General features: G+C 42.8%; 1 protein-coding gene across 2 annotated transcripts in view; it reads right to left on the bottom strand.

Moving 5' to 3' along the window:
* Window positions 1-3,259: 3,259 nt before the first annotated feature.
* The window catches only part of LOC124794865 (70 kDa peptidyl-prolyl isomerase-like), an 80,274-nt gene continuing 55,835 nt past the window's right edge, over window positions 3,260-27,698 (bottom strand). For both annotated transcript variants that reach the window (XM_047258541.1, XM_047258542.1), the window contains exon 8: window positions 3,260-3,819. In XM_047258541.1, the coding sequence (XP_047114497.1) occupies window positions 3,733-3,819 (87 nt within the window). In that variant the 3' untranslated portion in view covers window positions 3,260-3,732. The remainder of the gene's footprint in view (window positions 3,820-27,698) is intronic.

Raw genomic sequence — 27,698 nt, 5'->3', positions numbered from 1 at the left:
TGGCCCGAGACGCAGAGTAACGACACCAGAAAATGTTGAAAGGGTAAGGCAAGCGGCAGTCAGAAGCCCAGGACGGTCAACTAGACGTCATGCTAGTGAGTTACGAATCAATCATGAATCGGTTAGATGAATTTTGCATAAAGAACTAAAATTCCATCTCTACAAAATGCTCATTGTCCAACAACTTAAGGAAACTGATTTTGCTGTACAAGAAGACTTCGCTTACAGAATGCAAGTGATTTTGGGATCGAATGAAAATGAAATTTTATTGATGAGCAATGAAGCTCGTTTTCATTTAAACAGGGCCGTGAATAAGCAAAACCTACATTACTGGGCTCCAGAGCGTCCACACCTTATCCACCACCGTCCTCTACACTCAGAAAAAGTAACAGTCTGGTGTGCTCTTGGCTCTGTTGGCATTACTGGACCTTATTTTTTTTGAAGAGAACGGGGCCACAGTTACTATTAATTCAGTTCGTTACATTCGTGTGCTTGAAACATTCTTGAAACCAAAACTAAGAAGACGACGAATCCCTTTAAAACATGTTTGGTTCCAGCAGGCTGGGGCAACATCGCACATCGCAAACACTTCACTTCAATGACAGTTCTTAGACGCATGCTTCCTGGCCGGATTATCTCACGTTTTGGCAATGTTGCTCGGCCTCCCAGGTCTCCCGACTTGTCAGTATGTTACTTTCTTCTGTGGGGGTACCTTAAGAACTGTGTCTATAACCACAAACCACCAAATTTGGACTAGTTGATGAATGCAATCATTCAAGATATTGCTGCCATTCCTGCAGAGATTTTAGTCCGTGTGTTGGGGAATTTTGAGAAGAGACTTGAGTCCTGCATTTGAAATGATAGACATCACCTTGACGACATTATTTTTCACAAATAACTTTGTTAACTAAAATGGCAAATAATGAGCTTTGATTTTGTGTAAATAAACATGCATTAATTTTAAAGTTGGCTGAGTATTATTTCATTGAAAACCGTCTGTCTGCCGTGTGTCACCCTGTATGTTTATTGTGTGCGATTCTAATACTGGTCATATTCTTTGATTTGAAGTATACCCCAGAAAAAGAATCGAGGTGGGTAAATGTAATGCTGTTTGTGTGGATAGGTTTTGTGGTTTGCCAGTAGTTTATTTTATGGCAAAATAAAACTGAAGTTGTACTAACATGCAGGTCTAACCTGAAGGAGCTGCCAAGAGGAAATGTTTCATTGAAACTCAGAGGCATCAGGTGTGCCAATGAGAAATAAGCTGCTTTGTCCGAAGGCAAGCAGGCAGGAAACACACACACACACACACACACACACACACACACACACACACACACACACACACACACTGCAACTCTCTATGCCAGAATGCTTGACTTTTTTATGCAAAAGCCAGTTATGTGTGAAGTTGCTCAAGAATGCATCTCACACATAATTTTAAGAATATTATACCCACAGAATAAAAAAAGATGAAAAAGAAACCCTAAAGCTTTTTATCTTTTTTTCATGTATATTGGCCTTTAAGACCTACCAATCAAAAGTGTACCACTTACCACTTGAAATAATGACAAATGGCTGGTTTTCTAAACCTGCATGTTTGGAAGTGACTTGGCCTCACAGTGTTAAAAAACCAGCCATTATAAAAATTTTAAACAGCCAAATGTGGCAAAACTGTTTGTACTCTGAAAACTTTTACTGTGGCTGTAAACCAAACCTAGATGAACTTTACAGTTGTCTTTCAATCTTCCTTTAAAATAAATTTTAATATGATACAATGGGTGAATCACAAATAATGGCAGAAATAAAGGTAACTAATCACTCACCATACAGTTCAGACACTGAGTTGTCAATTAGCAATGTAACCTCTAAATGTTCAATGTGTCCATCCTTTACACACTTCCCAAAATCCACTGACTTAACCACTCAAGACTCCACATAGTAGTTGATTACTTTGCTCTAATCAAAACAACCTCTGTACCCATTGGCCAACACCTGCAACCTAGTTTCCCCACTGGCTCTTAATCATCCCCACTCTATTAACACCTCAAAGCCTTTTCATCACTGATAGCACTACATCCATACACACAAACATCCCCATTCCCATAGCCTTCTACTGTTCAAAACTACCTCTCCTGATGTCCAACAAACTCCAAAACATGCACCTGAGTTCTTGTGCGCCTGACCAGCTATACCCTTACCCATACCCACCGTTCCTTCGAGGAAAGCTCCACAAACAAATCTGTGGCATGACCATAGGCACCTGCATGGCACACACTAGTACCAACATGTTTATGGACAATTTGAGGAATCTTATCTTGCTACTGAAGGTCCTAAAACCCCTATCCTCATTCAGATTCACTACTGGCTTTGTGATCTAGTCGCAGTTCCAAAAAACTATATCCTTATTCCCAATTTAGTCTGCAAACAATTTTCTAATCAAACACTCCAACCACCCTAGTAATTAGGTACAGTATCGCCCATCACTGAAAATTTAACCACACATTACCAGATATTCGACTAGCTGTCGTCAGAAAGCCCAGAAATTACAACCATCCTACCCAAAATATGTCCCACCCTCCTCAAGTGGTAGTCCCCCCTCAATATATGGAACTGCCTGGCCCACCACTGTTACCGTAAACACTCAAGTCCTTAGTAATTGACCATATCCTTTGGGACGACAGGTCTAACACTTGCAGTGTGCTAAAGTCCAGCACATTCTACCCTAGCAGAAGCCAACTGTGAAACCAGTCATGTATACCAATTCTGTATAGTTTCCACAGAGCGTTTTCCAAGTGGGCATGACCACTACCAAATGGTGGCCAAAAGCAGAGAACACCAGTCAGTTGGCAGAACACACTGTTGAGCACAACACATACTACTTCAATGGCTGTTCTACAAACCATGCCACTCTGGTATCTGGATACCCCCATTACCACATTCTCTGTATTACTTGGGTGGGAATTGTTTTTACGAAGCTTCCTTCAATTTCACATCTGTGATAGCGCTTTGTATTACATAAGTTTGAAGAATGACATGTTCAACAGCTCTGCAACATTTTCTACTTTGTATATGAGCCTGTCAACCATTGAACACCTTAACTCTACAGTGAATGATTACGTTTCTCTCCTCCTGTATTTTTCAAGGTGGTTTACTGTATCAGTAGCAACTTAGTAACACACTACACTATTCACTCATTTCTCTAGTGTAATATTGTCGCAAAAAGACTTTTCTGTACAGTAAAATAAAGACAGTAAAATGAAAACAATAGAAAATATTTATTCTTTATAAACCAATAAGCTTCAGGTATACGAAAAATCCTGCAGTACAATACAGAGAGATTTGCTTCATGCATGCTATTTAGCGCATATGTAACTTGGAATTATTCAATGCAAAATATCTGCATATGATTTAAGATATGAATGGAACAGCTGCAAATCACCACTACCAAATTAGGTAAATTTAACTGTCCAAGTTAGGAAACAGCATTTATACAGCAGCAATTACATAGTTACGATAAGGCAGCATAACTTTTACATTCAAACAATTTTAAATGTTACTCATATAAAACTATATGTCTTTGTAAACCTCTTAACAAAAATTTACACTTACAGTAAACACACTATTGTGTGGGATCTACAAACAAGAACTAGTCATTTCTCTGCAACCACAAAATACCCAAAAACCATAATCATGAACCTGACATTTAGGCATAATCACTCTGGAATAAGGTTACAAGAACCTGTAACGGTATGCTATTGCTCCTAGGAGAACAACTGCAACACTGCTGCACGCTATGCCCCAAGTTCGATAAGAAATCTGCAACACAGTAAAATAAAAATCAGCACAGGTATGAAAATTCATATTATGTGTGTATTTCTTTTACCCAGCTATTTTTATTGCTACATTAGTTGTTAAAAAGAAAAATGCATGTGTGCACTGGGTTTTAGTACTTTTAAGTATTTACTGAAATTATTTGTCTGGAGGGCAGCCTTGTAAGGAAGTCATAAAAAGTAGTTTAGATGAAGAGAACAGAAGCTTTTGAAATATAGTTTTACCAACGAAAGCTGAAGGTTATATGGGGGATATTAAACACATAATGAATAACACAGGACAGTATTAAAGTTTTGAGTGAAGTGACAACCTAAATATTTGGATCCAGCTGTTCTCTTTTCATCTATCTTTATATGTTGACAATGTTACAAGCAAATGTCAAAAAACTATTTCCAAAACACTACAATAAACAATACCACATACAGTGCTCTTTGAAGAGGATAATGATTTTAGCTCAAACAGAAGATTATCTGCAACAAGGCTGTACTTGCTTTTGAAAATGGCAAATTAATATAATTTAAATATCTCTACAAGAAGACAAAACAATAATACACAAATATTTACAAAAAATGAAAAATGCTAATGTGCTTTGCAAGATCCCAAGTCAAATGGTTCTCACTGATGTGAAATATGTCAAATTTTGAACATACTGTCATTTGAAAGTTAATACGAGGTGCATTCAAGTTGTAAGGCCTCCGATTTTTTTTCTAATTAACTACTCACCCGAAATCGATGAAACTGGCGTTACTTCTCGACGTAATCGCCCTGCAGACGTACACATTTTTCACAACCCTGAAGCCATGATTCCATGGCAGCGGCGAAGGCTTCTTTAGGAGTCTGTTTTGACCACTGGAAAATCGCTGAGGCAATAGCAGCACGGCTGGTGAATGTGCGGCCACGGAGAGTGTCTTTCATTGTTGGAAAAAGCCAAAAATCACTAGGAGCCAGGTCAGGTGAGAAGGGAGCATGAATAATCACTTCAAAGTTGTTATCACGAAGAAACTTGTGTAACGTTAGCTCGATGTGCGGGTGCGTTGTCTTGGTGAAACAGCACACGCACAGCCCTTCCCGGACGTTTTTGTTGCAGTGCAGGAAGGAATTTGTTCTTCAAAACATTTTCGTAGGATGCACCTGTTACCGTAGTGCCCTTTGGAACGCAATGGGTAAGGATTACGCCCTCGCTGTCCCAGAACATGGACACCATCATTTTTTCAGCACTGGCGGATACCCGAAATTTTTTTGGTGACTGTGAATCTGTGTGCTTCCATTGAGCTGACTGGCACTGTTTCTGGATTGAAAAATGGCATCCACATCTCATCCATTGTCACAACCGACGAAAAGAAAGTCCCATTCATGCTGTTGTTGCGCGTCAACATTGCTTGGCAACATGCCACACGGGCAGCCGTGTGGCCGTCCGTCAGCATTCGTGGCACCCACCTGGATGACACTTTTCGCATTTTCAGGTCATGCAGGATTATGTGCATAGAACCCACAGAAATGCCAACTCTGGAGGCGATCTGTTCAACAGTCATTCAGCGATCCCCCAAAACAATTCTCTCCACTTTCTCAATCATGTCGTCAGACTAGCTTGTGCGAGCCCGAGGTTGTTTCGGTTTGTTGTCACACGATGTTCTGCCTTCATTAAACTGTCGCACCCACGAACACACTTTCGACACATCCATAATTCCATCACCACATGTCTCCTTCAACTGTTGATGAATTTCAATTGGTTTCACACGACGCAAATTCAGAAAACGAATGATTGCATGCTGTTCAAGTAAGAAAAACGTCGCCATTTTAAGTATTTAAAACAGTTCTCATTCTCGCCGCTGGAGGTAAAATTCCATCTGCCGTACGGTGCTGCCATCTCTGGGACGTATTGACAATAAACACGGTCTCATTTTAAAACAATGCGCATGTTTCTATCTCTTTCCAGTCCGGAGAAAAAAAATCGGAGGCCTTAGAACTTGAATGCACCTCGTAAACTTGTCACAAAACATGTAAATATTCAATATACTGACACACAATTCTTAGGCATCATCAATTAGAAAAATCACTTTCTAAAATATTTATACTGATTACATTACTACACTGAAGTTTTACGGAAGTCAGATTTTACACTGATGTTATTAATTACATACACACAGTCAGTTCTGCTAGGAACCTCGTCAGTTGAGTAGTAGGAGTTTGTCACTAATAAATCCTATTTGCTCCTCTTAAATTAAACTTTATTAATAGTTAAATGTTATAGCTCCTGGTAAGCTATTGAAAAGGTATGCTCTTTAATAATGGACACCTTTCTGTAACAAAGTCAGTGGTTTTAAATATTTGTGAGTATTACACTTAATTCTGGTACTGATTTCATGTAGTGAGCCGTTACTTTGAACGAGATTTTTAACGGCAAATTTCACTGAGAAATAAATACATTTATTGTAAAGCAATAGTTAATATTCCCAGTTCCTTAAACAGGTCTGAGCAGGACATTCTAGAGTTTACACCACTAATAATTCATATTACACATTTTTTGACAGAACTACTTTGGCTTGAGTTCCCACAAAAAATTATTCTGTACAACATTATGATACAAAAGCAAAGTAGGCCTATGCCAACTTTTTTATTTTTGCATCACCTATGTCTGACAAACACCTGTAGTGCAAATAAAGCTTTATTTAGGTGCTTCAGCAGTTCTGTGGTATCCTCCTCCTAGCTGAACTTACAATAAAAGCTGTAATTTCATGTATTTGACCCTATCAAACCCTATCTGCTTGTCATGTTTTAGGTATATACTGGGGGGAAATTTCTTACCAGTTCTAATCTGCATATAGGATGTTTTTCGATGTTTGGTTCCTAGCCACTTCTTGTCATTAATGTCAATAATGGTTAAGGCTATACATGATTTGCTATTTATAGCAATGTTTGTATCAACTATGAACTAAACAAACTTGGCATCTGCTCATGTTACTGATGAAATGCCATTGATCTGCACAAGCAACTAATGAAAATGGCATGGGAAGGCTCAAGTGGTCTAATTTTGGATAAAGCTCCCACAGGACCATCATGGACTTTGATGAATTTTTTTATGAACATTTACAATGTTCCCTATGAACACTGATGAAATTTTACTTTCACTGATCCAGTAATTGCAGTAATATAATCATTTGTTTGACGCCATAGTGCAGCTTTTGACAGTGCACCACTGATTGTGAGAGATAAAATTTTTTCTTGGCGGAAACTACAGTATGCCGTATTATTTTTTTGCACTCTCTTACATTGAATAGTAAAAAACCATTTCATGAGAAAACTCCCCATACATAATTTGAAGCAATGCCACTCAAAAAAAACAGCCAGTTTTAAAAATGAAGTTTATCTTTTTGTAACTCTGTAAGTGTCTCTATAACAAACATGAAACTATGCATGTGATAACTTACCAACACAAGGCATTTAAATATGAAATTTTATTCCCCTACTGCTTCCCAGTACTTTACAAATTGAGAGCAAAGGTGAAGATTTTTGTAAAAACACAAAAAATGGGCACTTTCAGCCCATTTGTACAAAAAAGTACTCTGCAAAATGTTTTACAGAATTTTCTAAACCACCTAAAAACTAATGAGAAGGCAACAATATAGTGAAACCATGCCTGTACTATGTTGGTACTCCAATCTGACTTTTTATTGTGTTTTTCAATTGTTTAGTAGTGTTTGGGGAAAGCAAAATCATAAGTCCTAATGAAATGGAAGTGAGCTTGAATCAGAAAACTCCAAAAAATGCAAAAAGTTTTTTAAACATCTCTGAATTGTAAAAGATTTCTCTATTTAAGAAGGAAAGGGCATAAAAAATCAAATAAGGATAGTTTTGTATAATCTTTATACTAAGTTGATCGAATTACTGTAGCTTCACAAGCATGGCAGTTTGCAGCCTGCTATTTAAAGAATGTGTCCTGGACCAGAAGCTATAGAATCTGCAGTTGCTAGCTCATACTGTATGATTCACAGGAAATAATTGTGTGTAACCAACATGGGACAGTGGAGCTATATAGTCTTTAGAAAGTGCTGTCATTACAATGCCAGACATCAAAGTTTGTATCTTAAAGCCCTTAAATTTTATCTAAAGTAAGATGAGTTGATCATCATAATAGATTTTGCTGAAAATTATTCAGGGGAAAGTAGTCAAATATCAACCCCACCATTTGTCTATTTTAACCAAAATCAGAAGATGGAATATGCAGATTTTTGCTATGTCAGTGACTGGCATGGCATAAATATTGCTCACGTTCTATCAAGGAGCTGATCGAATACGTAAAAACATAGTTTGCTCAAATTTCCCACATCAATTACTTCAGTGGTGGCTTCAGTGTCCAACACAACACTTTCAGTAAGTTTCTCTATTTGTACTACCACAAGAGAGACTACAAAGACAAAAGAATGTACTTTCTTTTTTGCTCTACCTATGGAAAGTCACCTTGCTATGGGACTGGAGATACAAAGTTATAAGCAGCAAGATCAAGTTTTCAATGGCCAGTTAACAGGCAGATTCTTATGACTATAGATCTGTTTCTCTTCTGCACTGAAAGCATTAATTAGCTGGTTGGTTTAAAAGGGGAGGGGATGGGACCAAACTGCTTGGTCATTGGTCCCTTGTTCTGATAAACAATTCCACAAGGAAAATAATAAAACAAAAGACACATACAACACAATACCGAAAGAAAGGAAAAACCACAAGAATGAAGGAAAGTCAACAAACACTAAAAGGAACAAAAAAGGAGACGAAAACAGAGGCGCAAGAAACAGAAGAGATTAAAACAAGAAAGCAGATTACCATGGCTGGCCGACCACGTGAATATAAAGGAGAAGCCAGCCACTCTGCAACTCAGTAAAACCTCCAACCTAACAGCAGTAGGGGAGAGAAAACAGAGGAACAAACAACAAGCACTAAAACCTATATAGAAGGATAAACCCATCCCTCATGCACAAAACCTTAAACAAGATCAACCGTTAAGGTGTTGCCTGCTAAAATTAGCTGTAACAAGTCTGGTAAACAAAGTTTATGATGCAGGGCAGCCAAAGAGGGACAGCTTAAAAGTATATGGGCCACTGTCAACTGCATGCCGCACCAGCTCTGAGATGGATCTTCACGGCACAGGAGATAGCTGTGGGTTGCCCAAGTGTGGCCAATACGGAGCCGGCAGAGAACCATAGGGCCTCTGTGAGAGGCCCTCATTGAGCACTCCCACACATTCATAGTTTCCTTAATGGCACGCAGTTTGTTAAGGTTGGTTATGGGGATGTCTATCTCCATAAGCGGTTTCCGTGTAGCCTGTTTGGCCAGCCTCTTGGCAAGTTCATTTCCTGTAAATCCGACATGATCTGGGGTCCACACAAACACCACTGAATGACTGGATCGTTCCAGGGCATAGATGGACTCTTTGATGGTCGCTTCCGAGGGATGGTGAGGGTAGCACTGGTCAATAGCTTGGAGGCTGCTCGAGCAATCAGTTCAGAGAAGAAATGATTCGCCAGGGCATCAGCAGATGTACTCGAGAGCACGAGAATGGCCGCCAGCTCTGCAGCGCTAACACTGCAGCCATCTGGCAAGAAGTCCTGTTCATGATGTCCTCCATGAACATACACGAAGCCAACGTGATCATCAGCCAGTGAGCCGTTGGTGTAAACCACGTCATTGCCCCGGTACATGTCAAGAATCTAGAGGAAGTGACAGCAAAGAGCCGCAGGGTTAACTGAGCCCTTAGGGCCATGGGAAAGGTTCAGACAAAGCTTCGGCCTAGGTTTACCCCATGGAGGTGTACGTTCATGGACCTTGAGTAGAGGTGGTAAAGGGGAGGACTCCAGTCCAGACAGAAGGGATCGCATGCGAACCGCGATCTGAAGCCCTGACCTGGGCTGCCGAGGTGGGAGTTGAATCGGTGTGGTTGGGAAAAGGAGACGGTAATTTGGATGCTCAGGATACCTAAGAATGTATGCAACGTAACTGGCGAGCAGTTATACATGTCTAGTCTGTAATGGAAGAACTCCAGCATCCACCAGCACACTGGTCACCAGACTTGCCCTTGAAGCTCTAGTCTAACGCTGCAGTGGTGCACTGGGTCAAGTAAATGCAATGCTGAGGGTGCTGCCAAACCATAAACCACACTCTCATAGTCAAGGTGGGATTGAACAAGGTCTCTGTACAGCAGCAGCAGCAGCAGCAGCAGCAGCAGCTTAGAGCAATCTGCACCCCAGCTGGTGTTGCTCAGGCAGCAGAGGGCATTGAGGTGCTGCCAGCACTTAAGCTGATTAAGATGAGGAAGCCAAGTCAATTGAGAGTCGAAAACCAGTCCTAAGAATCTATATGTCTCCACTACCATGAGGGATTGTCATTAAGGTAAAGTTCTGGTTCCGGATGAGAGGTACGACACCGACAGACGTGCACGACACACGACTTTGTGGCTGAAAACTAGAAGCCATGGGCTACAGCCCATGAGTGCACATTGTGAATGGCTCCCTGTAGGCGCACTCAGCAACGCCAGTATTGGAGGAGCAATACGAAATGCAGAAGTCGTCTGCATACAGAGAAGGTTAGACTGCTAGACCGTTTATGGCCATTAAAAATAGAGACTCAATACAGAGCCCTGCGACACTCCATTCTCCTGGATATGGAGGGCAACTATGGGAGACACCAACCACGGAAAATATGGAGTGACAGGAAGTTTTGGATAAAAATCAGGAGTGGGCCCCAGAGATCCCACACATATAAAGTGGCAAGGATATGATGTCACCAGGTTGTATGATACACTTTCCATAAATCAAAAAAGACGGCAACCAAGTGTTGGTGCCTGGAAAAGGCAATTCGAATGGCAGACTCGAAGGACAAAAGATTATCAGTGGTAGAGCGACCTTGGCGGAAACCACCCTGGCATGGAGACAGTAGGCCATGTACCTCCAGGACCCAAACGAGCCGCCAACACACCATATATTCCAGCAGCTTACAAAGAATGTTGGTGAGGCTGATGGACCAATAGCTACCCACATCAAGTGGGTTTTACCGGGTTTGAACACTGGAATGATGGTGCTCTCTCCCCATTGCAATGGAAAGATGCCATCACACAGATCCAGTTGAAGATAAGGAGATGTCGCTTGTAGTGAGACGTGTTTAATCAGTGTGGACCTGATCTGGCCCAGGAGCTGTGTCAGGGCAATGCTGAGGGCACTGAGGAGCTCCTACTCTGTAAATGGGGCATTATAGGGTTCACTGTGGCAAGCAGTGAATGAGAGGACTTTCCCTTCCATCCACCGTTTGAGTGTGCGAAAGGCTGGGCGGTAGTTCTCCGACACACAGGCTCAAGCAAAGTGCTCTGCTATTGCGTTGGCAGACAACACACCATGTATGTTAACAACATGGGCACCTGTAGGGGTCTGGTAACCAAAAACACACCTGATCTATGCCCAGACTTGGGAAGGTGATGTATGACACCCAATGATTGAGACATACCTCTCCCAACACTCCTATTTCTGTTTTTTTTTATAAGCTGGCAAATGCACGCATGGAGCCGTTTAAAAGCTGTTAGGTGCTCCAGAGAAGGGTGCCACTTATGTCACTGTAGAGCCCGCCTACGTTCTTTAATGGCCTCAGCAATTTCCGGTGACCACCAAGGCACTGTCTTTCACCAGGTGCACCCTGAGGAACAAGGGATTGAGGTTTTAGCCACAGATGCGATTGTTCTAGTGACCCTCTCGACCACTACATCAATGGTATTTTGTGGGGGAGATTTAATGACAACAGAGGTGAAAGCTTCCCAGTCTGCCTTGTTTAAAGCCCATCTGGGTAGGCGGCCATGAGCATGACGCCGGGGGAGTGGCAAGAAGATGAAGTGGTCACTACCACACGAGTTGTCATGGGCACTCTAGTGGACAGATGAGAGAAGTCCTGGGCTGCAAAGTGATAAATCAATGGCCAAGTAAGTACCATGAGCCACACTGAAATGTGTGGGGGGGCCCAGTATTTAAGAGGCAGAGGTCAAGCTGAGAGAGTACATTTTTGGCACCTCTTACTCGGCCAGTAAGCTTGGTACCACCCCACAAGGGATTATGGGCCTTAAAATCTCCCAGAAGTAGGAAAGGTTTAGGGAGTTGAGTCAGTGCAGCCAATAAGTTCAGAGGTACTGCACCATCTGGAGGACGATATACATTGCAGACAGTTATTTCCTGTGTTGTCCTTATCCTGATAGCCACAGCTTCAAGAGGAGTTTGAAGGGGCACAGATTCACTAGATACCGAGTTCAGGACATACACAAACTCCACCTGACACACTATTATATTCGCTACAGTTCTTGTAATATCATCTATAGCCGCGGAGGGCAGGGGTCTGCATTGCTGGGAACCTGGTTTCCTGGAGGGCAATGCATAAAGCAGGTGTGAAGCTTAACATTTGCCGTAGCTCAGTCAGGTGGTAAAAAAACCGCAGCAATTTCACTCAAGGATGACATCGTGAGGCTGGGAAGGCATGAAGCACTCAAGAAGGCAGATTACATTGCAGGGTCACCTGCTGCCACCGACTGAGTACCGTTCTATCAACATCCTTTGTGTCTGAGGGTCCAGCGAGATCTAGGTCCTCATGGAACACTACAATCTCCACCTAATCCTCAGACACAGAGCTTGTAGGTAGCAGTGGTATTGGTGCCACCATAATGTCTGGATTCTTCAGAAATCATCTTCTTTTAGGGTTTCCCTCACTGCTCCTTTGGTTTTTTCCAGCTGGGAGGGCTTCACTGAGTCAGTCTCAGGGACTGAGGAGGATCATGAAGCCCTACGACCAGCTCCCTGTGGCTGCTTCAGCCACTGGCCGGAGTCCACTTTGCCACCGGTGGGAACCTGGGAAGAGTGACCCAAGGGACCCCTTTCTAGCGAGAAGAGCTGTAGAAAATTTACCCTTTTCCGACTGAGAAGTGGGGACTCATGTCCCTGACGGTTGGTGTGGGGTGGGGAGGTGTGCTTCTCCCGAAATAGGTGGATCGGGATCAACAGGGTGGGAAGTGCCCCCAACCATCAAGTGGGTCAGTGTAGTCTTATGGCTCTGAGAGCTGACTGCAATTGGTGCAACTGATGGGGCTGGAAACAATAGTAGAAGTGGCGTAAGATGATGTCATGCGTACAGAATGGAGCCTTTCAAATTTCCTTTTAGACTCAGTGTAGGTCAATCGGTCCAGGGTCTTATTCCATGATTTTCCTCTCCTTCTGTAAAATCCTGCATTCTGGTGAGCAAGGTGAATGATGCTCTCCGCAGCTGACACAGATTGGAGGCAGGGCACATGGAGTATTGGGATGCCAAGGACATCCACAATTTCGACAGGTGACGCTGGAAGTACAGTGGGAAGGACTTCCAGCACTTGAAGCACCAAATCATGGGAGGTATGTATGGTATGACATCACATTGGTATACCATCACCTTGACCTTCTCAGGTAATGTGTCACCCTCAAAGGCCAAGATGAAGGCACCAGTGACTGACTACCTGATTATCCTTTGAACCCCTATGTACGTGCCGGACGAAATGAACACCTCGCCACTCTAAATTGGTGCTCAGCTCATCGTCAGTCTGCAAAAGAAGGTCCCTGAGGAATATAATATCCTGGACCATATTTAAGTTCTTATGGGGCGTGATAGTAACAGAAACATCCCCCAACTTGTCACAAGCAAGTAATTTCCATGACTGGGCAGAGGATGCTGTTTTTATCAAGACTGACCCTGACCACATTTTGGACAATCCCTCCAGCCCCCCAAACTTGTCCCGTAAATGCTCTACAAAAAACTGAGACTTAATTGACACAAAGGATTCCCCCATCAGCTCTCGTACATACTAGGTACCAGGGCAAATAAGATTTGCTGCCATTGTTTATCTGCAGTTCCTCCCACGGTGTGGGCAGGGAGGGAAATGATTTGGGGATCATACTTCCGTGCATTAAATTGAGCCCTTGAATGCTTAGACAGTTGGTTGTTGAGATGATGTACTACACTTCATGGCGTGTCATCCACCCTGATGCCACCCACTCCGACCAGGGGCCCCACCCACGGGCACCACCCAGCCACAGCGAAGACCACCTGGCAGGATGGTCATTGCCGGGAGTCCCGATGCCCCAGAGTGACTAGCATCTACTCCTTGGCATACATGGGGAGTTAACAGTGCAGGCATCAGCAGAGTGATCCCTGTGTGGTCGGGGAGCTACAATCAACGCAGTATATGGCAGCCACACCACGACGGACCGGGTACCATGCTGGATATGAGGTGCAAAAGAAGTCCATGGTCATCGTCGGCACAGAAAAAGATACTGCATAGTGGATGGAGAAAACACACCCAGGAAGGTGTCCTCACCCAAGAGATGGAGAATGAGCGGAACTGCAAAGCCACGATGATAAAGGATGTGAAAGGTCTCAATGCAGGATGGACACGATGCACCATGTAAGGCGCCGTTCCCCAATTGGCTCGCTCTTCGGGAATGCCATCACATAAAGGCCGAAACGTGTGCGACTCCTTTTAATTGCCTCTTACTACAGGCAGAAGTACCTCAGGCCTACTCTAATCCTTGGACCCAAAAAGGGGGGGGCAGAGGGGGGGGGGGGAGGAAAGCATTAATTCCATTAAACTGACTTTCATCAGCAAAGAAGAAATTGAAGAAAATAAACCATCACAAGAAAAGAGGTTTAAACATGGATATACTTGTGCAGGAACTTCAGATAATCTCCATGTTTTGCCAACTGATTGAACATCAATTCAGGTGGGCAGAGTTTGAAATGATTCATCCTCTTTTTCTGGGCAAAATTAGTGACAGTGAAGTGAGTATATTTACACAAGACCTCAAGCCAGAACAATACGATATATTTCCTTATCTCCATTCTCACACAAAGCCTTAACTTCAGCATATTTCAACCAAAAATAGAAGTAGAGAGCTACATAAAATCTACTACTTATCTGGCATAATCAATTGTTATTTTAAAAATAAAAAAAGATATATTGTTTAAACCATACAAAGTAATGGCAGTACTAACACTGCTGTGTGGAAATGGTGTACACTTGCTAAATGATACATCAAAAGGATAGAAAGTGCAGAAATAATCCTTATTTATGTGTCCACAGGTGGTGTAAATTTTTTTAAGTCTGTCTTCTCCTGCATAGGCTGTTTCTTTTATTTTGAAATAAAGTCTATTTCAATATTCAACAACTAATTCGTTTCACCTCTTAGAATGTTACGATCAAGCTAAAACTGTATGAAATAAAACAGTCTTAACTTATTAACGGTTTTCGTTAGGATGTTCGAACTGCACGTTGGCTGTGGGGCATGATAGGAATTAGTATGCACCGTACGGTTTGGTTTATATACGAAGTCCACTTTCATTTGAATAGGCTCGTCAATAAGCAAAATTGGCACATTTGGGAGACAGAGATTCTGTATTTCGCAATCAAGAAGTATGTTCATCCTTGACTGGTGATTGTGCGATGTTCAGTCATTGAATAATCAGTGCGATCTCCCTTGATAGCACAGTGGCTACTGAATGGTATGTGAAGCTTTTTGAAGACAATTTCATTCACATTATCCCAACAGAGCCTGATTTCAGCAACATGTGCTTCATGCAAGATGGAGCTCAGACCCATCAAAGCAGGAGAATGTTTGGTATTCTGGAGGAGCACTTTGGGGACGCATTCTGGCTCTGGGGTGCCCACAGGCCATTGGCATGCGCCTCAAATGGCCGCCACGTTCTCCGGACGTGAACACATGCAACTTCTTTTTGTGGGTCTATATTAAAGAAAAGGTGTACACACAACTCCAAAACCATTGCTGAGCTGAGTCATTCAGGAGGTCATCGATAGCATTGATGTTCCGACACTTCAACAGATCATGCAGAATTTTGCGATTTGTTTTCGCCACATCATCATCAATGATGGCAGGCCCATCAAACATGTCAGTGACATTTAGATGTTTAATAAAATGAAGGCAGGCCATACTAAGAAATTTAAGTTTTTTTTATTCATACAGTTCAATAATTGTTACCCTGTACATTTTTATGGTAGTTTGAGAAGGTCTCAGGACAGAATATAAAGAAATGACTTACATCAGAGAAACTTTTTTACATTTCAATGTAGTCACCCTGTACATTAACATACTTGGTCCAGCAATGTTCCACTGCCTAGAGGCCATCACAGAAATTAGATTCCCACAGGCCTTCAAAGTACCTGTCAATTCTGGCTGTCAGTTACTTCATTTTAAAAGAATCTCTATCCAGCAAAGAAAATTTTGAGCTTTTTGGGGAAAATGACTGAAGTCTTAAGGAGCCAAATGAGGTGAATACAACACATATGGCAACAATTCATATCTTCCTTCATGTATTTTTGACAAGGTAATGATGCTTTTGTGTGAGTGCACACTGTCTTGAAAGCTGAATTTCTTCCTTGCCAAATCTGGCATTTTTGTGTATCTCTTGCTGTTGTTGGAGCAGCAGGTTAGAGTGGAATTGACTCAAAATTGTTTAACAAGTGGGAAGATGACCAATCAGCAGAGTATCTTTTGCATCCCAGAAAACGACACCAAAACCTTTCCAGTTCATTGCGTTGCTTTTGCTTTCTTTGATGGTGGTGGACCAAAGGATGACCCTTTATTATGCAGTAACCTCACTACGCTAGCACTGACATATGGTGGTGACTACGGCAGCTTTTCAAACTAATGTCGTACATTGAAAATTATTATGCTTACTGCATGTTATATTACATGCAATACTTGATAGCATCCTTAATAAAGGTTTCACACAACCATAGCAGGTATGGACCCAACTATCCCAGAGGTGAAGTCAGTAAGTAGAATAGGATAAGTGAAAGCCTTATGGGGGTTAGCAAAGCTATTGAACTGAAAGCTCACACAGTGTCATCAGCATCTTACAATCTAAATATGATGCACATCGACCAACCAATTAGGCATGCTACCGTACACAGTGGTACCCCCTATTTTATGTTTCCGTGCAGTCCAGACTTAAAAACGCAAAATTTAGGAAAATTCAGAGTTGAAGAAAATGTTAAACCTCCAAAATACGAGGAAAAACACTTGTAATTGGCATATATGATTTGAAATCACAATCGCCTCCAATATCTTGCATAGAATCTAAGTGAAGGAAATTAAATACACAACAATGTTTTTACAATAATTTGTGGTAATGAATTTCATCAGTTATTAAAGACTCAGATTTGATATAACAAGTAAAAACTCACTAAAAAATTGAAATCCGTATCTGCGTACATGGTAATCTAGCTATTTTCCTCACTCAGAAAAAGCAAAAGCTGATGAACATGTTGAATTAAACCAAGAACATCACAGCAGCTAAGTGAATAAACCATAAGCAAATGATTAATGACAAACTTTGTCACTATTGCTGTTACTGTTTAATGCTATTCTTACAAGCTGCACTTCATAAGTTCGCCACCATTAAAGTATTATTTTAGGCTTGATGAGAGAAACAGTTTACTTCCCCCATTGATGTTACAAGCTTAATTAGAAGTCAAGCTCAGTGAACTTCTGTACACTGAATAAAGTTTGAAAGAAAGCTCAGGTGCTACAGTTTCACTTCATGCCCTCTATCACTGCTGCCCATCTTTACAGCCTACAGTGTGTGGTGCAAAGTATATACGTGAGTGGTGTATGTAGTTGTTGCAACTTTAATGTGTCAGATTTGAACAATCAAGTCTTTAAAATATGCTATTGCAAAACCCTTCTATTCCCCCGTGACACCTCTTTCACAGCACATCATCTGCACGAAAAGCATATCCTCAGCACTTCAAAACACACTTTAACCCCAACATGCACTCCTGTCATTGAAGGGCCTTGCTCCCTCTCCACACATCCAGTAGATGAACTCATTTTATATGTGTCAGAGTGTTGCAGTGGCTGTGGTGGCTACTGGGTGACTTAACATCTTGCAGCCAATTAAAGTTCACTAGTCGGAAATGTGAGGCGTTTGCTCAGTTATGATCAAGCATATTCTTCAAGACTGACAGACTGAATTTAAAAGGTTGAAGATTGATATAGTTGCTGAATACAGTACATTGGAAATACATGTAAAAATATGACAATGAGTTATAAGTGGAAGAAAAGGCGGTGGGTGCACCCCTTCATCATGTACTGGATCCGCTTGGAACACTTCACGTTGACTGTCTCGTTTTCCCATTACTGCTGCTACCTAGCAGTAGTTGTATCATAATTGTGTGGTGATGCTAAGTGTTGCAAGTTGTATTTACAACACCAATCATGGATTACATCATCATTTCCTCTCTCACATCTCCCCTTTGCACAATGGCCTAAAATATTTCCTCAACTTTGCCATCACCCATGTTGCAAACGATCTGTCTTTTGTGCAACTTGTGGCTCGTTCAGTCACATCAAATGTCAATAGGAAGAATACGTGATGAAGTGAAGCAAGAAGAGTAAGAACTTGGAATCGAAGGAAACCTTACTAGGAAGAAAGGCAAAAATCTGAAATTTTTGGGATTTATCTTACGTTTTTTTCACAGGTGACAAAAATTTATGGTGTAGAATTGTGAAAAATGTAAAATCTGAGAACGTAAAATTGAAGTTCCACTGTATTATTTTTATGACATGTTGCCTGGAATATAACAAACATTATTATAGTGGCGACTTCTACCACCGAATGTAACAGCAACATCAAATGTAACAAGAAGAGGTAGAAGGCAGCATATTAAGACTCGTCCGAACTTTCCAAGTGTTTTATTGGTTCCAACTACAGTGCCCCCGTTCCTCTCAATCTGCGTCACTAGGTCACACAATGCTGAGGACACCACTTCGCTGTCTGCGAAACGGCTTGGCATGGAATGGCTGCCTCAGCGAGCCATGCATGCACCGCAATGTGTCGGCCTTGTACTGTAGCGGAGTTGCAGAGTCATCAGGATGCCAGCAGTTGACTCAGCAGTCTGCGACCCTGCCGACTCAGTGTCACTTGGTTTGAGCCGCAAGTGGCCAGCTGCATGCTTCTCGCCAGTGTGGCTAAGATCGCAGCGACAACAGCAAGCGCCCATGATCCAGAGTCCGAATCTGTGGTCCTAGCCTCGGGATGCCTCCGGCATGTGTTGGAAGCCAGGATGACTGCCTGCTGTAGAGAGCCATGGAGTGGCCTGCCGCTGGCTGGCTACAGACCCTGCGTCGGCCTCAGAGGGTCGAACCAGCGAGCCGTCGTGGACTGTAACGCTGGCGCCCCATCTGCTGCTGCATGTAGCAGGTGGTGTGACACACCCTGCCGTCCAGGAGAGCTGCCACACTTGACAGAATCTCGTTAGATACCCGCATCTATTTATAAGTGGCTGTGTACCTCTGTTTTGCCATACACGCTGCTTCGCGTCACGTACTCATAACATGCTATGTTGGCCAGTGGGCCCCTTCTGCCTGCGATTTGTGACATGCCAAACCGCTATGTATACTCTTTCAGTAATTTGACGGCCCTGTGGCCTCTATTCTACTTCGCAACTGTTGGTATGCGTAGCTCACTGCAATCCAGCCTGCACCTGGCTGTCACTTGTGCTCAGAATATTGCACAAAGCTAACTTTCCCTATCCTAAACAGTGGTGCCGCTACACTATGAATAACTTTTAATGTTATGTAGCTTGATAAATCAGAAAGACTAAATAATGAAATAAAGTGTGTTTCAAAATAAAAGAATAGTCCAGGTAGGAAAATGACTTCATTTACGTAAGTGCAGATACAGTTTGGAGGACAGTAATTCAACACACATTACTTGATAGGAAGAGGAAAAAATATGTAATCACAGGGTTATATGCCCGGAAGGAAAAATTATTCTTGGACTTTTCCCAGATTTCCCACTTAAAAACACTTCTTCCTGGGTGAAAGCACACATTTTCCCAGGTGAAAATACACATTCATGTTAAGTGACAGCATACTTTCCCTCTCAACTGTAGAACTTAACAATCCTTCGAATGGTCGAGGTTTTATTCACTGGCGCAGAACATCCCGGCACTTCACGAAATGAAATACAGGCAAATAAATAATGTGTTTCAGAAAGATCTTCGATTTGCAGCAACGTGTATGCTGCATATTTTAGTCTTAAAGTATAAATACAAACTGCATCAAACACAGCATGTTAATTTCTGAAGCACTGAAATCGAGATTATGATGCGTTTATATCAGCCAATCACAGCTCACATCACATTTTCTCGCTAAGAAATCACAGCAGATATTCTGAGCATAGGACACGTGATGTAGTCAGCCAATAATTCACTTAAGTAGTGTGAACTCTTAGTTAATGTTCAAAATTAAGTATAGTATAGCTACAAGAAAAACTAAGCTTTCATTTGTAATATTGATCTTTTTTGCATGTGTTACGCTTTAAGATATATCAAACACAAATGTGCCAGAAACTTTCAAATGATGACAAATGTCTGGTCTTGCAGCTTTGAAATTTTTCTATGTTTTCGTCCTCAAAGTGTTAAATTTTGAAAGAGTCACACGCTCTGTAATTTAAGAAATTCATATAGCATAAAGGGAAATTTACCTTGAAATTAACACTTCTCAAACCACTATTCGCAATACTTTCCCAGAACCTGTTAGAAATAGGTTAGTTTGAGCAATTGCCCGAGAGCACCAGAAGACACACGTAACTGCACATGTGCAGGTATGACAACGTAGGAAGCATCTACATCTACACCTATACTCTGCAAACCACCGTGGGGTGCATGGCAGGGGGTACGTCCACTTGTACCAGTTATTAGGGTTTCTTCCTGTTCCGTTCACATATGGAGCACAGGAAGAATGATTGACTGAATGAATGCCTCAATATATGTAGTAATTATTCTAATCTTATCCTCACAAACCCCATGTGAGAGATACATAGGGGGTTGTAGTACATCCCTACAGTAATCAGACAGTTCTTGAAACTTCGTTAAAAGACTCTCGAGATAGTTTATGTCTATGATCACGAGTTTGCCACTTCAGTTCCTTCAATATATCTATGACTCTCCCACGGTTCAAACAAACCTGTGACCATTTGTGCTGCACGTGTCTGTATACATTCAGTATACCCTGTTAGTCCCATTTGGTATGGATACCACACAGACTTCAGCAGTATTCTAGAACTGGTCACAATAGTGATTTGTAAGCAACCTCCTTTGTAGACTGACTGGACTTCCCCAGTATTCTACCTGAAAACCAAAGTCTACCACCAGCTCTACCCCCAACTGAACCTACATGATCATTCCATTTCATATCCCTACAATGCATTACACCCAGGTATTTGTATGACTTTGCCGATTCCAACAGTGACTCACTGATATTATAGCCATAGAACATTATCTTTTTTTTTTCATTTTGTGAAATGCAAAATTTTACATTTCTGAACATTTAGAGCAAGTTGCCAATCTCTGCACCAAGTTGAAATCCTATCTGAATTTGACTGAATATTTATGCAGCTTCTCTTAGACCATACTTCATTATAGATAACTGGACCATCTGCAAAAAGCCTGATTTTACTGTTAATATTGTCTGGAAGGTCATTAATATACAACACGAACAGCAAAGGTCCCAACACACTTTGCTGGGGCACACTCAATGTTACCTCTACATCTGATGATGACTTCTACATCTGACGATGACTCTCCATCCATGTTGTGTACTTCCTACCAAAAAGTCCTCAATCCAGTCACAAATATCACCCGATACCCCACATGATTGTACTTTTGACAATAAGCATATGTGTGGTACTGAGTCAAATGCTTTTTGGAAATCAAGAAATACTGCATTTTAACATCTTGCCTCGAACCAAAGCTTTCTGTATGTTGTGTGAGAAAAATATGAATTTGGTTAACAGCCTTGACATACGACCTGAATTTATTTGGAAATTGTGAAATGTCATTTGACAATATTCTGCTGTGGTAGTCACTGAAGGTACAATACATTATTCTCTTGACAGCCAAATGTATTTTATTCAGCATGTTTCTACCTATGGCCCTAAGCTTTGTTTAACAACAATTATGCAGTAATCTGTTTCTTTGGAAGTTTCTTTACAGTGACTGTATACCACAGAGGTTTCTCCCCTTATGAACTGTTCTACTGGGCACACATCTATCCAGTGTATGGTCAACTATTCTTTTAAACTGAGCCATAGTTCCTCCACTACTACTGCTCTGTGCTGAAAGTTTCAAGTTGCTCATCGAGAACTGAAACTAATGTTTTTATCTAATGTCCTGAAAATATAAATATCTTTCTGGTTGTTTTAGTTGTCCTTCGCACTTAAGTAATCATTGTTGCCACAACTGTGTCATGGTCACCGATACCAGTTTCGATGTGGACATCCTCAAAGAGGTCAGGTCTATTTGTTGCCATTAGATCCAATGTATTACCATCACGACTTCACTTCCTAACTACCTGTTCGAGCTAGTTTTCCAAATATATACAAAACACAGTTAAATTTTCTCTTAACTTCTCATTACTATCAATTTCTAGTTTCAACCAGCTTTCTGTACCTACAATTATGTGAGCCTTACTGCTTTTGAGGAGCACTTCAAACTCTGGAACTTTGTTGAAAATGCTTCAGCAATTTACCATTAGGATTTTAATATTCTCACCTGGGGGAGGCATTTCTTTCGATCTTACACTGATACTTCTGTGATACTTCTGCGTTTTCCACAGCCATCATTATCTGGATTGAATGGAGAGTCACTTAATTTAAATAAACCTTGTGTCCACCACACACAGTCAGCTACATGACTAGTAACATCCGATGTGTAGTGCACACCTGACCTATTTATGGGGACCCCACAGCTCTCAACCCTATGACGCAAGTCCAGGATGTCACAGAACCTTTGAAATCTCTGGTTCAGGACTTCCACTCAACTCAGAACAAAGGGCCATGATCCATTCTGGAGACAACACTACAAACTGTGAGCTTCCTTTAAACTCCACACACAAGGCTGGGCTGGTCTTCTCAACTTTCTCTGGCATTCGCTGAAATGATACAAGATAGATTGATTGATTGACTGATTAATTGAGAGGGGTTATGGAACCAAATGGTGAGACTATCAGTTCTGCAATTCCGCGAAGTGAGTCACAGAAGAAAGAGGGTCTACTAAATGTGGATGGATCCACTCACGGGGGTCAGATTATAAAATAAGGAACATTGAACATGCACAGTAAAGGCATAAAAGGTGAGACCAAATCTAAAAACTGGAAAAAAAAGGGGGGGGGGGGGGGCAGTCATGGGGTCACAAACCGAGAAGACAGTAAAAACAAGTCCTAACCACAACCAACCTGTCCCTGCTCCAAGACTAAAGGAGAACCGTATGTCAGGAAATAAAAACCACTTTTGCAGAGGAAACCGAGGACCAGTTCAACCATCCATGGATCATCTGCTAATATTAAATTTAAGGAATCAGGAAGACAAAACAAAGGGCCGAAAGAAGGGGACATTCCACCAATATGTGAGGTGAGATATTGTCAGTCTGGTGCCACAATCACACTGTGGAGGATGGTCTATACGTAGGAGGAAACAATTGGTGAGCCGGATATGACCAATGTGTAAATGGCATAAAACAGTGGACTCCTCCTGAGATGAACGGAAGGAAGAGACGTCAGATCATTCCTTAGGATGCCCTCATGACTTGGAACCCAGAAAAAGACGATTGAACAGGCGGCATGCTCAAGGGCACAGAGGTCATGGATAGCAGAGACAAAGGGTGATGAGAGTAGCATCGGTCAATACCCTGCAGACTGCTCATGGAGTCTGAACAAATTAAAATACTGTGGAGGGAGGCTCATTGGTTGGTTGGTTGGTTAGTTTAAAAAAGGAGGGAAGGGACCAAACTACAATGTCATCGGTCCCTTGTTCCTAATAAAACAATGCCAGAAGTGTGAGAATAAAACGGACGAGACATAACACAAAACGGAAAGAAAAGAAAAACCACAAGGAGAAAGGAAAGGCAACAAACACTAAAAGGAACAAAAGAGAACAAGAAAACAACAGAGATGCTAGAAATGGAAGAGAGTAAAACAAGAAAGCAGATTACAGTGGCTGGCCGATCACGAGAATAAAAAGGAGAAAGCCAGACACTCTGAAAAACATTAAAACTTGCACCCTAATAACACTAGGGTGGAGGACACAGCGGGGCAAAGGACATGCACTAAAACCTACATAGAAGTATAAAACCCACTCTCACAGACAAAACTCAAAACTAGAACTGCTGCTGAGGCATTGTCGCCCAACATCGAAGGCAGGGAGCTGGGAAAGTTAAAAGTCCGCCCAAGAGGGGCTAAAAGTGGGCAGTCCAGCAAGAGGTGGACAACTGTCATTTGGAAGTCACAGCAACCCAGAAGTGGGTCCTCACGACGGAGTAGGTGACTATGCTTTAGCCATGTATGGCCAATGCGGAGCCAGCACAGGACAACTGATTCCTTGTGAGAGGACCGCATGGAAGACTTCCAAACATTCATCATCTCCTTAATGATACGCAGCTTGTTGTGCTTACTGTTATGCCATTCTGTCTCCCAAAGCCTGAAAAACCCTGCTGCATAAGACAGAACACAGGTCATATTCAGAGATAACCATCTCCAGAAGCGGTTTCCACTTCGCCTGTTTGCCCAACCTGGCAGTAAGTCCAGGGGTCCAGACAAACACCACTGATCAACGGGACCGTTCCAGGGTATAGATGGGCTTCTGCATGGATGCAACCAGACAATAATGAGGGTAGCGGTGGTTGATAGCTTGTAGGCTGCTGAACGAGTCAGTACACAGCAGAAATGACGTGCCAGGGCATGAGCGGATGTGCTCAAGACCACAAGATATGGCTGCCAGCTCTGCAGTGAGAACACTGCAGCCATCTGGCAAGGAGTGCTTTTCAATATGTCCTCCATGAACATATGCAAAGCCTACATGACCATCAGCCAGTCAGTGTAAACCACTCCAGAGCCCCAGAACACAAGAATCGAGAGGAAGTGACAGCAAAGAGCTGCAGGGTGAACGGAGTACTTAGGGACACGTGAAATGTCCAGACGAATCTGTGACCGAGGCGTACACCATGGAGGCGTACGTGATCGGACTGCAAGTAGAGGTGGTAAAGGGAAGGACTCCAGTTCAGAGAGAAGGGACCAAACAAATCATTAGCCCCGACCTAGGCCGCCGATGCGGGAGTTGGACTGCCGCAGGCGGGAAAACGAGACTGTAATTCGGATGCTCAGGACAACTACGAATGTGTGTAACTTAACTGGCGAGCAATTGTGCATGCCTGATCTGCAATGGAGGGACCCAAGCCTCCACCAGTACGCTGGTCACCGGACTCATCCTAAAAGCTCCTGTCGTTACTTGAACCCTACAGTGCACAGGGTTGAGTAAATGCAACACTGAGGGTGTTGCCGAACCATAGCCCACACTCCCGTACCCAATTCGGGATTGGACAAGGGCTCTGTAGAGATGCAGCAATGTAGAGCGATCAGCACCCCTGCTGGTGTTGCTCAGGCAATGGAGGGAATTGAGGTGCTGCCAGTACTTCGACTTAAACTGATGAAGTTGAGGTAGCAAAGTCAATAGAGTGTCGAAAACCAGTCCCAAGAATTGATAGGTACAGTTCTGGGTCCTGATGAACAGTACGACACCGACAGAACTGCATGACACATGACTTTGCAGCTGAAAACGAAGTCGTAGGCTAGAGCCCATGACTGTGCCCTGTGGGTGGCTCCCTGTAGGCGACGTTACGCAACACCACTACTGGAGCAGCAGTACGAAATGCAGAAAACGTCTACATACAGAGAACGTGAGACAGAGGGCCTGACAGCTGCTACTAGACTGTTAATGGCCAGTAAAAATAGAGAGAGATAGAGAGAGAGAGACCCACTCATACAATCTGGCAAGGATATGATGTCGACAGGTCATGTCGTATGTTTGTGGCAACCAGGTGTTGCTGTCTGGAAAAGCCTGTTCAGATGGCAGACTCGAGGGACAGATTATTGTCAGTGGTAGAGCAACCCTGGCGGAAGCCGCTCTAACATGGAACCAGTAGGCCACGTGACTCCAGGACCCAACCCAACCATCGACATACCATACATTCCAGCAGCTTACAAAGAACGTCGGTGAGGCTAATGGGCCGATAGCTATCCACATCAAACAGGTTTTTACCAGGTTTGAGCACCGGAATGATGGTGCTCTTCCACCATTGCAATGGAAAGATGCCATCGCACCAGATCTGGTTGAAGACAAAGAGGAAATGTCACTTGTCAGATGAAAGATGTTTAATCATCTGGCTGTGGATCCGATCATGCCCAGGAGCTGTGTCAGGGCAATGTTCAAGGGCATCTGAGGAGCTCCCACACTGTAAATGGGGCATTATATGATTCATTGTAGCATGTAGTGAATGAGAGGATGTTCCCTTCCAGCCGCCGTTTGAGAGTGCGAAAGGCTGGGGGTAATTCTCAGACACAGAGGCTCGAGCGAAGTGCTCACCGAAGTGCTCGGCAATCGCATTTGCATCGGTAGATAACACACAATTTATGGTAACACCAGGAACATCTGCTAGGATGTGGTACCCGAAAAAACCGTTTGATCTTTGCTCAGACTTGGGATGGTGACGTATGGCACCCAATGGTTGAGACTTATCTCTCTCAACACTCCTGTCGTTTGGTAATTGCTTCAGTGACTTCCGGCGACCACCAAGGGTCTGCCTTACACCTCAGGCACCCAAAAGAGGGAGGGATCGTGTTTTCTGCCACAGAAATAATCTTTCTAGTCACCTGCTCAACCATAACATCGATGTTACCGTGTGGGGGAGATTCAATGGTGACAGCAGAGGTGACAGTTTCCCAGTCCACACCGTTTAAAGCTCATCTGGGTAGGCATCCGTGGTCCTGACACTGGGGCAGTGACAGGAAGATGGGGAAGTGGTCACTATCACACAAGTCGTCCTGTGCTCTCCAGTGGATAGATGGGAGAAGTCCTGGGCTGTAAACTGAAAAATCAATGGCCGAATAGCTACAATGAGCCACACTGAAATGCATGGCAGCTCCAGTTTTTAAGAGGTAGAGGTCGAACTGAGACAGTGAAGTTTCGACATCTCTACATCAGCCAGTAAGCACAGTGCCACCACACAAGGGGTTATGGGTGTTAAAATCTCCCAAAAGAAAGAAAGGTTTAGGGACTTTATCAATCAGTGCACCTAATACAGTCAGGGGTAATGCACCATCTGGAGGAAGATATACATAGCAGACAGTTATTTCCTGCATCATCCTTTTCTGACAGCCACAGCTTCAAGAGGGGTTTGAAGAGGCACAGTTTCACCACGACTGAGTTTAGAACATAAATGCAAACTCCACCCGACACTCTACACTCGATTACAGTCATTACAGTTCCTGTAATATCCCTTATAGCCGCAAAGGGCAGGGGTCCGCATTGCCGGGAACCAGGTTTCCTGGAGGGCAATGAAGACATCAGGTCAGGTTTAACAGTCGCCATAGTTCAGGCAGGCAGTGGAAAAAACCACTGCAATTCTACTGGAGGATGACATCGTGAGACTGGGAAGGCATGGAACATTCAATGAGTTAGTTTATGACTCAGAGTCACCTACTGCCACCAACTTATTGCCTGAGCAGTCTATATCCACTGTGTGTGAGGGTCTGGCAAGATCTAGGTCCTCAGCAGACGCCAAAATCTCCACCCCATCCTCAGATATACAGCTTGTCGGTTGTGGTGGTGTTGGTGCCACTGCAATTTCCTTGGTCTTAGGGGTTTTCTTTTTGGATTTCTCTTGTTGCTCCTTGGGTTTCCTTGGCGCAGTCTGGGACCGAGGATGAGCGTGAAGCACTATGACCAGCTGCTTTTGGGCTCTTCATTTT

The sequence above is a fragment of the Schistocerca piceifrons genome, chromosome 4 (genome assembly GCF_021461385.2).
Source record: "Schistocerca piceifrons isolate TAMUIC-IGC-003096 chromosome 4, iqSchPice1.1, whole genome shotgun sequence".
Taxonomy (NCBI): domain Eukaryota; kingdom Metazoa; phylum Arthropoda; class Insecta; order Orthoptera; family Acrididae; genus Schistocerca; species Schistocerca piceifrons.
This window is presented reverse-complemented; position numbering and strand designations above follow the sequence as displayed.